The sequence below is a fragment of the Arabidopsis lyrata genome (assembly GCF_000004255.2).
Source record: "Arabidopsis lyrata subsp. lyrata unplaced genomic scaffold ARALYscaffold_8, whole genome shotgun sequence".
Lineage (NCBI taxonomy): Eukaryota > Viridiplantae > Streptophyta > Magnoliopsida > Brassicales > Brassicaceae > Arabidopsis > Arabidopsis lyrata.
In genome coordinates this window covers 4,199,138-4,211,059 of record NW_003302548.1, presented here as the reverse complement: position 1 = coordinate 4,211,059, position 11,922 = coordinate 4,199,138, and the positions used below count along the sequence as shown (strand labels likewise).

Here is an 11,922-nt window from a genome sequence, read left to right as displayed (position 1 = left end):
TGAAGGAGGTGAGTATGAAGAAGAAGGTGAAAAAGATGTCGTCTGTCGTGGATCTAATAAGGGTCGGAAGGAATTGTCCGTTGTAGAATCGTCTATGTAACAGTTCTCATAATTTGCAATAAATAATAAATCCAGATGTTAAAAAATAAAAAAAGTAAATAAAGTCATAGTCGCTTGGATTTGAAGATAACAAAGTTAAAATTGGATCATTATGGACTTTAAAACTAGAAACTGAAATATATATGTTGATACATGTAAAATTCTTATATGTTTTCTAACGTATGTCACAATTTATTGACTATTCTATCCATATAAAACAAAAATTTGTTGTTTATAAGAATATTTTTGACAACGCCTACCAAAAAAAAGAATATTTTTGACAAGAGGTAAAATTTTATCTCTTTCAAAAGTTTGTGGTGCGAAAAAATATTTTTAACGCATATTGAAATCTAATCGATTAGCTAACAAATGTTTTAATTGTTAATAAGTTTTCTGCTTTATGTCAGATCAAACTTTAAATAATATGGTTTATTCTAAATCTCACTTGCAATTTTATTTGAAGATAGTATTTTCTGAGGGCCAGCCAATCCACACTTTCTAAAAGCTAGAACGATGATCTTCGACTTTGGGATTTTGGAAGCTACTTTGTAAGAGTTATAAAAAGAGTGTAACATGTGGAAGAAGTACGGTGCAAATAAAGCTTTCCTGTGGAAGTCCCCTTGGCCCATTGGTTAAACAAAGGTTAATTAATGATTCTACACCCAGAGGTCTGGGGTTCGAGTCCCAAATACTGCGATTTATTAATAAATTTGCAGATTATTGGAGGCAAGTGTGCTGGAGATCTCCAGCGATGTACAATTATAGCCGTTCGCCAAGATTCTCCGCAGAGAGGGAAGTGTCCATCAAGAGCATAAAGAAGGAGGTGAAGGAGGTGAGTATGAAGAAGAAGGTGAGGAAGGTGTCGTCTGTCGTGGATCTAATAAGGGTCGGAAGGAATTGTCCGTTGTAGAATCGTCTATGTAACAGTTCTCATAATTTGCAATAAATAATAAATCCAGACGTTAAAAAAAAAAACAAAAAATTTATGTTTAATATATGGATGGAATAGTCAGTAAATTGTAATATCTGTAAAAATAGATATAAGAATTTTACATGTGTCAACATATATATTTCAATTTTCAATTTTTTAGTTTTAAAAGTCTATAATAATCCAATTTTAACTTTGATATCTTCAATTTCAAGCGACTATGCCTTTATATACTTAAACTAAAAAAGAAAATTTGATTTTTCCCTTATATACATATTTAAATATATTAGTTAGTGTGTGTAGCTAAGTTAAAGAGCACTAAAATTGAAAAGCACATTACCTTGATATAAAGATACCTCTAATCTCCAGGTAGTTGAATAACATACATGAATATACTGCATGTAATTTAATATCATCATATTAGGATTAAATCAAATATATCTAATAATGATGTAATAGACGTTAGAAAAAATGTAACTTTTAAAAACAACAATAGCTAAACTTAGATGCGATTCATAATTAATTGACATATCTAATTTCCTATATATTTTTTGTATCAGTTATTTTTTAAATATCTAAAGGGAAAATTCCCAAAAAAAACCCCAACTATTTAATATTTGTTAGAAAAAAACCTAAACTTTTTTCGTTGCCGGAAAAAAATCCAAACTAATTTACTGCTGACAAACACGAACTTTTTTTTTTCCAATTTTCTCTCGTCTCCGTTACGGATGTTAACGCAGTCGTCGACGTCGTTACTATTTTTTGGGAATATTCTTGAAAAAAACCTAAGTTATTTAATTTTGCCAGAAAACAACCCGAATTATTTGTTCGTTGCTAAAAAAATACACATATCAATATTTTTCTTCTCTTTTTGTCTTCCATCAACAATGTAAGGTGATGAAAGCTAATAATTTTATGTGTTCTCTTGAACCTCATACAACTGACAAGTTTTCAGTTTTCACTATTATTTAGGACAATTAAATTTAAGAACAAAAATATACAATTAGATTAGTCGATTTTCAAATTTCTCAATTAGATTTGTTTTTTTGATCTATTTAGACTTTACAAATTTTGGGACATCATCAACAATGGAACTCTAAATTTCATAAGAACTCCAAAAACCTTAGTAGATCTTTAAAAATTCTCTAACATAAATCGAAAAAAAATACTCAAATCAAGCAAAATCCACCAAAATTGAAGCTAAAGCTAGCTTAATCAAATCAACTCAACGCTAAAAAAAATGACTAATCTAATTGTGTTTTTTGGTCTAGTTAGGAAATTGGAGAATCAACTAATTAATGTAATTGTGAGTTTTGTTCTAATTGGAAAATTGAAAAATCGACTAATCTAATAGTAGTGAGAACTTGTATGAGGTTCAAAAGAACACATAAGATTATGAGGTCTAACCACCTTACATTGTTAATGAAATAAAAAAAGGAGTAGAAAAATGTTGATCTGTGTATTTTTCTAGCAACAAAAAAATATTTATGGTATTTTTGTGGCAAAATTAAATAACTTACGTTTTTTAAGGAATTTTTCGAAAAATAGTAACGGATTCAACGACGGTGGTAACGGTTGTAACAGAGACGAGAAGAAATTAGAAAAAAAAAATAGTTCGTGTTTGTTTTATCAGCGTTAAATTAGATTAGGTTTTTTTCCGACAACGAAAAAAGTTCAGGTTTTTTCTAGCAAATAATAAATAGTTGGGGTTTTTTTGAGAATTTTCCCAATATCTAATTATTTTCCTATTCACAATTGTTCTTTCAACGATTGATTTTTTCTTAAGTAAATCGTGAATCTCGTTTGTTTACTCCGTTAGATACTTTTAAAATAGAAAATAATTTCTTCTTTGATTTATGTAATATTATTTTAAAAAGTAACAATTGTTTTTCTAAAGTGAAGCATTAACATCTCGTTCGTTTATTTCGTTAGAAACTTTTAAGGGCTGCCTATAGGTGGCATCCTATACTATAGTCGATCAACTAGAATCACCCTGTACTATTGACCTCTACCCAATTCACCCTATACTAATTAAAAACTTCTCAATTCGACCTAAGCTTTTAATTTTTACTTATTTCATTAAATTCAATCAACCCATTAAAATTATAAAATCGTGATTACTGTACCGCGATTATACTAAATCGAGTTTAAAAATCATAACCCGAATTGAATCTTATAACCCGAATTGAAACCTTCTTTTTGAGTAAGAGGTTTTTGATTTTTGTTTTAAAGCCCAAATCGAATTGGGAAAAACTTAGCAATTAACTGGGTTGATTGAATTTAATGAAATAAGTAGAAATTAAAAGCTTAGGTCGAATTGGGAAGTTTTTAATTAGTATAGGGTGAATTGGGTAGAAGTCAATAGTACATGGTGATTATAGTTGAGCGACTATAGTATAGGATGCCACATACAGGCAGCCCAACTTTTAATGTATATAATAATTTTCCGTATGATTTACGTGAAATTTTTGAAAAAGTAACGATTGTTTTTTCTTAAGTAAAACGTGAATCTCGTTTGTTTATTCTGTTAGATACTTTTGAAATTTATTCCCGTTTGATTTATATAGATTATTCAAACAGATAACAATTATTTTTCTTAAGTGAAATGTTAATACCTTGTTTGTTTATTCCGTTAGATACTTTTAGTATATAAAATATTTCTCCGCATGATTTACGTGGAATGTTTTTAAAAGATAACAATTTTTTTTTCCTAAGTAAAACCTGAATCTCGTTTGTTTATTATGTAAGATACTTTTGAAATAGAAAATAACTTTCCGCTTGATTTATTAAGATTTTTTAAAAATGTAACAGTTGTTTTTTCTTAAGTGAAACGTTAATACCTTGTTCGTTTCTCCCGTTAGATATTTTAGTATAAAATATTTCTCCGCATGGTTTACGTGGAAGTTTTTAAAAGATAATTACTGTTTTTCTTAAGTAAAACATGAATCTCGTTTGTTTATTCCGTTAGATACTTTTAATATAAAAAATAATTTTTCCGCTTGATTTATGTGGATATTTCCAAAATGTAAACTTTGTTTTAAGTAAAACGTTAATATCTCGTTCATTGATTTCATTAAATACTTTTAATATATAAAATATTTTCTTGTATGATTTACATATATAATTTTTCAATAAGGTAACCATTGCTTTTTCTCAAGTAAAACGTATAATTTACATTAATTATTGTTTAAGTAATTATTACAGGAAATTATTGTTTAAGTAAAATGTATGATTTACATAAATTTGTTTGTTTATTCCGTTATATACTTTTAATTACATAAATTATTGTTTAAGTAAAATGTATGATTTACACAAATAATTTCCTGTTTAATTTACGTATATTTTTTTTAAATAGCAATTATTTTTTCGTTAGTTGAACGGTAATATCTTGTTTGTTTATTTCTAGATACTTTTAATATATAAAATAATTTCGTGTGGATTTTTTTTTTTATATATGTATAAACTATTCTATTTAAATAAAAATTTAATATATCTTTCGTTTGGTTTAAATGAAAACGTCCACCAATATGAAAATATAGATTAAAATAATAAATGAAAAGAAAAGACATACTTAACGGTTTTCTTATTACCATTTTGATTTCATCTCTTTCTCTTGCAATACAAAATGTAAAAACACAGACCAGAAATAAAAACATGAACGTTATATATATATATATATATATATATCAATATTTGTCATGAAACTAACTAATAAACTAATTTAATTAAGGTTAATTTTTGTTCTCTCTGTTTCGCTGTGTTTTTCTTCTTCCTTACGACCTCTCCATTTCTCTCTCTTCCGTCTCTTTTTTTTTTTTGTTCTCTCTAGAATCTTGAAGAGAGCGAGCTTCCATTAAAATCTCATTCTAACGATTTTGAAGCTTTTTCTTCAACCATCTCCAGGTTTGCTTCGATCTACACGGCGTCGTTTACACCTCTCCTTCAATCTTTCTTTCTTTAGTTTTTCCGATTTCAATTTGGTGCCGTTTTTTTTTGGTTCTCCGATCGCTGATTTCTTCTGATATTTATCGATGTTTTTATTCGTAAATTCTGTGTAATTCAATTGATTGAATCGAATAATTTTGGTTCTCTTGCATTTTTGTTTCTTCTAGTTTCTAATATTGTTTTTTTTTAGGGTTTATTCTCAATTCTTATCTGATTTGAGGTTTTTGGTGTATTGATTTGAGTCATGAATTGAGTGATTGATTTAGAATATTATGTCTTTGAGCTGTGACTGTGATTTAGATTTGATTTAAAACAGTTTTTCTATAATTCTTGGTTTTGATAATTCGTAAATCGGGAAAATATATTCGAGCTTGTTCGTCGATGTATTCGATGATGATTGTGTCGAATTTAGGAACTAATTTATTATGCTGAATCATAATTTTGGTTAGTTTGAAAGAGAGAGAGGTAGAAGAAGATTCAAGGGAATGTCTGAGAGTACTAATGAAGATTGTGGAGCAGGAAGATCATCAGTGGATGAGAATTCAAATGGACAAAGAAGTCAATCAGAAGAAGTACTAGCGGAATGGCGGTCGTCTGATCAAGTTGAGAATGGAACTCCTTCAACATCGCCACCGTATTGGGACATCGATGATGATGACGACGATTTTGGTATGTGTTTGCAATGTTTACTTTGTACGAAACAAGCCGAGTCTCCTCATTCTTCAAAATGTTTGATATTTTTGTATTCCTAGGATCAAAACCATCTGAACTATTTGGGAAAAATACTTGGACGATTGAGAAATTTTCAGAAATTAACAAACGGGAGCTCCGTGGCGATGTTTTTGAAGTTGGGGGCTACAAATGGTAAAATGACATAATAATAAACCTTGTTGCGTGCTTTTCCTTATTCATGCTAAAATGTTCTATATTCCTCTTGTGGTAGGTATATATTAATTTATCCACAAGGGTGTGATGTTTGCAACCATCTCTCTTTGTTTCTCTGTGTTGCACACCATGAAAAACTTCTTCCAGGTGAGTATTGTTTTCCATTTAGCTTCACACTCTCGAACCGGAAACCTTATCATTTAGGTTTTGACAGGCTGGAGTCATTTTGCTCAGTTTACTATAGCTGTGTCGAATAAAGATCCAAAGAAATCAAAGCATTCAGGTTACCTTTTGCATCTTTTACTTTCTTTATATCCTGTTTACGCAGTCAAACTGAACGGGGTTTTCTTGCAGATACGTTACACCGGTTTTGGAAAAAAGAACATGATTGGGGATGGAAAAAGTTTATTGAGTCACCTAAATTAAAGGAAGGGTTCATAGATGATTATGATTGTCTTACAATTAAGGCTCAAGTCCAGGTGATCAGGTAAATGCAAAATTAAGTTTACCTAAAGTCATCATGTGTCAGTCCACACGTGTTTAAAAACTTTTCTGACCATATACACACCATAGTTTTATTTTATTTTTTTTGTTGCATTGTGGATAATTCTGTAAATTGATTCTTGCAGAGAGAGGGTGGACCGACCTTTTCGCTGCCTTCATTATAAGTATAGGGAGGAACTTGTTCGGGTGTATTTGACAAATGTAGAGCAAATTTGCTGGCGGTTTGTGGAAGAGAAAAGAAGCAAGCTTGGTAGGTTGATAGAGGACAAGGCAAAATGGAAAAGGTATTTCACATTTACACTCATCTCCTCCTGATTCCAGATATGTAATCACAAATAGCTGTCGAGGCCGGGATTGATCCCAAGCTAGTGTAGGCCACTATATAAGGAAGTGATTGTTATTCCTTGGTGCAGCTTCTGTGCTTTCTGGATGGGGTTGGACCAAAATTCAAGGCGTCGAATGTCCCGAGAGAAAATGGATGTGATTCTAAAAATAGTTGTAAAACAATTCTTCATTGAGAAGGAAGTTACATCTACTTTGGTGATGGATTCCTTGTATACTGGGTTGAAGGCTCTTGAAGGCCAAATTAAGAACAAGAAAACTAGGCCGAGACTAATGGATACTGAAGAATTGCCAGCTCCAATTGTTAGTGTGGACAAAGATACGTTTGCATTAGTTGATGATGTGTTATTACTCTTAGAGAGGGCTGCTGTGGAGCCATTGCCTACAAAAGAGGAAAAAAGTCCCCAAAACCGCACGAAGGTTAGTTTAATTGAAGTTCATGATTTGCTATCATGTGCGGTGGTGCATTTTGACTTTTTGTTATCCATGTAAAAATGCTTGAAACATGAGCACTTGTCTCCTTATCGACTTGGTGTTATGTGTATAAATAATTTTTTTATTATTCCATCCGAATCTAGGATGGGAATGCTGGAGAGGAATTCAGTAGAGAAGCCATTGAGCGTGATGAGAGGCGTTTAACTGAGTTGGGTAGACGGACTGTGGAGATATTTGTTCTTGCACATATCTTCAGGTAATTAGGCACAATTTTTCCTCTGTTTTTTGGTGCAGCAGGCATAATTTTTCATTAGCTTTAAAACTTCTATACAAATCAATCATAAGCATAAACTTTGTTTACAAGCTCATACATGCGTCAAGATCTTAGTCTAAAACCGCTGATAGTGTTTGTTTTCTATTTCTGGTCTTCTGGTATTGTGTGTCTTTGTGTTCTTAGCTGTACCTCATGTATAGCACTGCAATCTTTCTGAGAAATGCAGCAACAAAATTGAAGTTGCATACCAAGAAGCTATTGCATGGAAACGGCAAGAAGAACTTATTCGTGAAGAGGAGGAAGCGTGGCTGGCAGAAAGCGAACAGAAGGCCAAAAGAGGACCATCCGAAAAAGAGAAGAAATCTAAGAAGAAACAGGTCCTTCCTTACACTTCTGTTACTACCAAAATAAATAATGCCATAACCAACTTGTTGGGGGTGCCTAATGGAGATTCTTGATTGTTTGGAACTCATAGGCGAAACAGAAAAAGAACAAAAACAAAGGAAAGGAAAAAAAGAAAGAAGAGAAGGTGAAAACCCAAACAGAAGAAAGGGATATTGAGAAAGAGGAATGTATGAGAGCGAAAGCAGAATCGTCAGCTGAAAAACCTGACACACTTGGAGATGTCTCTGACCTTTCTGATTCAGTAGATAGTTCAGCTGAAATACTTCAGCTTGATTCAGAAGATAGAGAGAGTAGTCCTGTTCATTGGGAAATAGATGCCTCAGAGATTAATCCTCTTTCTTCAGGAGACACTAGCAGAGGAATAGGCAATTCCTTATGTATACCTAATGGAGTTGCAGCAGAAAGAAAAGGTCTGTCCACAATGGATGATAGTTCTTCAACCTGTTCTAATGACTCGATAAGATCAGGGGTAGCCAATGGTTCATACAAAGGGAATGTAGTAAATTGCCTAAGCCAGAAGTGGCATATCAAGTAAGTAAACCTTTTTTTTTTTGCAGCGTCCTTTACTTTATCTGTTTGTTCAACATCCTATTAACATACCTTGTGATGTGCAGTGGAAAAACACAACCAGGAAAAGTATCTGATGCCAGCAGTTTAGCCAGTGAAAAAGAGGATCAACCTTCGAGACCTGCGTCTGACCCTAAAAATCAGAGCCATTCTTCTGAGAAACGCAGAGTTGGTGAAGCTGATGCGGTTATCTCCCACATTCAAAAACCAGAGAGCCCGGGGGAACGTAGTCCTGTTAGCAAGGTGTGGTTCACTCATACTTTTATAGTTGCAATGTTGGAAATTGGAAGATATATATGTAAAGAGGGAAGTCTTGATTGGATTCTTGGTTTCGTAAAACGAATTCCAGAAGGGGTGTTGGTTTACCTTCAACCCAAAGTGATATGCATATCAACATTGAATGACTATAATCTTATTTTGCAGGATCCCACCGTGATTCAGATGAAAGAGAAAACTGCTGCCGTACTTTCCCCATCCAGAGCTGCTCCTTGGAATCCTCCATCTCTAGTGCTAGCAAAACCGGAGAAAACGGTTGTTTCAAATGTAGATGCAGTTCCAAACAGGAAAGTAGCATCTGCTAGATCACCTTCATCAGATCAAGCATCACCATCTCGTGAGACTAAGTTGCAAACTGTGGGTCTTAGAGCTGATATACAGAAAACCGCTTCTCCAAAACCGGTTGCACAACCAGCACCTTCTATCTCAAGGCCTTTGAGTGCTCCTATAATCCCCCCAAAGCAAGCTGCACCTGTAATATCTGCTGTTCAAACAACCTCGGCTGCGTCCCTTGCTCGTTCAATGAGCTCAACAGGCCGTTTAGGTTCACCGATACATAGCCAAGCTTACAATCCTCAATCCTATAAACATGCCATAGTGGGTTCATCTGGTTTCACCCACTCAAGCACTCAATCAACGGGAACAAGCACATTGCCGCCTTATTCACATCCGTCTCCTATCTCAGTATCAAGTCAGTCTGGTTTCCCTATCAATGTTGGCTCTTGGGATGTTTCTTCTGGTGGGCTCTTGTGGACCGGTGGTTCGAGTTCAAACAGAGATACAACAACAACCATCAGCGGGAATCATAAAACGAACACTTACAACACCCCCGTAGTAACTACCAGCATCAGGCCTACTAATGTCCAGATTGGGAGAACGGCGCAGATGACCGATGAGTTCCCTCACCTTGATATCATCAATGATCTGCTTGAAGACGAACACGGTTCAATGGACAGTAGTGTATACCATGTACCACAACAGTTCAACAACCAGTACTCATACCATGGTGGTGCTGATCTCGGGATCTCTGGCAGGTCTAGGAGTTACAGTGATGATGGATTTCACCAGTCTTACGGTGAATACATGCCACATTCTGGTTCTTCTTCGCCATATGGTAATGGACAAACACAATCGCAATGGCAGATGGCAATGGACTTGTCTTTACGGGCTATGAGGAACCAAGACGATGCATCAGCATCAGCTACTTACTCTTACTTTGATTTAGATTCATCAAACCCGAACTTGTCTGGAATCAACGGCTATAGAGACTTCAGGCCATCGAACGGACACTGAATAGCTTTGGGTTTAAGGAGTGGCATTGCATTGTAATGTTTATTATATAAAGATGGAAAGCAAAAAACATTTGTGTAAAGAGAGTTTTCGTCCTCTTTGTTTCAAATGAATCTTTTTTTTCTCTATAGGTTTTTTATTTAATAATAACAATTTTTAAAGTTAATTGATCATCAAATGAGCCAACTTAATTATTTTCACTTAGTATTTAATGTGTGAATGCAAATGCGAATACGTTTGTGGATAGAACTATGACAAACAAAGTCAACTTGAACTAATCAAATATAAATGGTTTCCACAAAAATATTCAATGAAAAAAAAATAAAAGCAAGAAGAGTTTTTTTTTTTATTTGGTCGACAAAAGAAAGAAGATATACATATGACATAGATATATACGTCAGCAAACACCTATTTTTAGATGAAAGACTTCATGACCGAAAAATATTATGACTTGTATAGATTGTGAAAAAATGAAATAAAAGATAGATTTTGTGGAAGAAAACTTGTAAATTATGGAAAATATCTTCTTACGTAAAATGGCCACCAATTTCAGAAATATAGGCTTTAGATTCACGAGTGCCTACGGTCTACATACCGTAATCAAACCACCCACGACTTGCCCGATTCAACATTATTATCATTTTTTGTTAAAGACTAAACATTATAATATATAATCATATTGTTCACACATTTGCGTGTGTCACATAGCCTTATCTATTTTCTGATGTGTATCTAAAGTAGGTGAAAATGTTGACATATATAAATGAAATTTTTTGAAAGCAATATCACGTTGGGTCAAAAGCGTACGAATCCCTCTTTCTTTCTCCATGTTTTCAATTTTTCATGTATACATATCTTAAAGAAAGTTAATAGCCACCACATGAGTTCTCTATAAATAGCCATTTGGTTCTTTTAAAATCTTCATAAATCATAAATCATAACCAACCAAAGAAGAAAGAGAGGATAAAAATAAAATAAAAAGAGAAGAGAAATGTCGGAAGTATGCCCAGGTATTATAGATATATATATTATCTTTTAGCATGTACAATTAGTATACTCAAATAGGCTTTCAATTTCATAAAATAAGTACTACACTTCTTTTTAAGTACGAATATTTTGGAATTCCTAAATTTCCGTACAAAAAAATTAACACATCAAATATATGGTTTAACTAAAAAGTTGCAGAAGATTTACAAATATTTTGAGACGATTCTGATATGTAATTTATTTCTACGTATATATGCATGCATGCATGATAGTTGATAATCAGTCATAAATCGATCATAGAATTATCATAATGTAGTGTTTTTTAATTTTATTTTCTATAAACAAACAATGTAGTAATTTATATGTTTTGTGTATATGTATAGATTCTGCAGGAGAAGGGATGAAGACTTCATGGCCTGAATTGGTGGGGAGAAGAGGAGAAGAAGCAAAAGAGATCATCGATAGAGAGAACACGAAAGTGACGGCTGAGATTATATCTGAAAATGCAGTTGTTTTGACTGTTGTGGTTTGTGATAGGGTTTATGTTCGTGTCAATGACAATGGCATTGTCACACGAACCCCTGTCGTTGGTTAACTGAATTATTATAGATATGTGTGTGTGAATCAATATGGATCTTAATATGTGATGTATGTGTGAAATATAAGATGTGCTTGTTGTTGTGAATGTTGTAATAAAGAAACGTGGCATATATATACCTAGTTTTGTATGTTTATTTATAATGATCATAAAGTTATATATGTTCTATTCAATTAATGGAATAATTAAATTAACTTTGAAGTCAACTTTTGAGCTCTTTTCTAAAGTCAACTTTTGATATCTAGTTTTCTCGTAGTTTATATATATACCTCGGCTAGCGTTCTTTCGGATATGTCCGAACTTCGTTCGTTACACTTTGATTTTGTTTGCTAGGGCTCGTGTGAGCTAGAGATTTCTCCCCAAAGACAAGCGAAGTAAAGCGATCTG

The 11,922-nt window shown here is 33.1% G+C and overlaps 2 protein-coding genes across 2 annotated transcripts; both read left to right on the top strand.

The window, feature by feature from the left end:
- The first annotated feature begins 4,783 nt into the window (after window positions 1-4,783).
- LOC9301489 (MATH domain-containing protein At5g43560) lies at window positions 4,784-10,078 on the top strand. The gene is made up of 13 exons (XM_021030956.1): window positions 4,784-4,930; window positions 5,422-5,641; window positions 5,725-5,836; window positions 5,916-6,004; window positions 6,072-6,140; window positions 6,212-6,344; window positions 6,487-6,645; window positions 6,775-7,123; window positions 7,282-7,394; window positions 7,639-7,789; window positions 7,888-8,348; window positions 8,432-8,627; window positions 8,808-10,078. The coding sequence occupies exons 2-13, from the start codon at window positions 5,458-5,460 to the stop codon at window positions 9,951-9,953; spliced, it is 3,162 nt and encodes a 1,053-aa protein (XP_020886615.1). The 5' UTR covers window positions 4,784-4,930; window positions 5,422-5,457; the 3' UTR covers window positions 9,954-10,078.
- An 818-nt stretch (window positions 10,079-10,896) lies between these two features.
- LOC9299724 (glu S.griseus protease inhibitor) lies at window positions 10,897-11,694 on the top strand. The gene is made up of 2 exons (XM_002865368.2): window positions 10,897-10,960; window positions 11,321-11,694. Exons 1-2 carry the CDS (start codon window positions 10,942-10,944, stop codon window positions 11,530-11,532), a joined length of 231 nt encoding a protein of 76 aa, XP_002865414.1. The 5' UTR covers window positions 10,897-10,941; the 3' UTR covers window positions 11,533-11,694.
- The last annotated feature ends 228 nt before the right edge of the window (window positions 11,695-11,922 follow it).

Bases quoted from the DNA above. Each gene is read 5' to 3' on its own strand.
- LOC9301489 (XM_021030956.1), top strand. From the start codon at position 5,458: ATGTCTGAGAGTACTAATGAAGATTGTGGAGCAGGAAGATCATCAGTG. The intron at 6,005-6,071 runs GTGAGTATTGTT...AGGTTTTGACAG, and splicing joins CCATGAAAAACTTCTTCCAG to GCTGGAGTCATTTTGCTCAG. The intron at 7,790-7,887 runs GTCCTTCCTTAC...TGGAACTCATAG, and splicing joins AGAAATCTAAGAAGAAACAG to GCGAAACAGAAAAAGAACAA.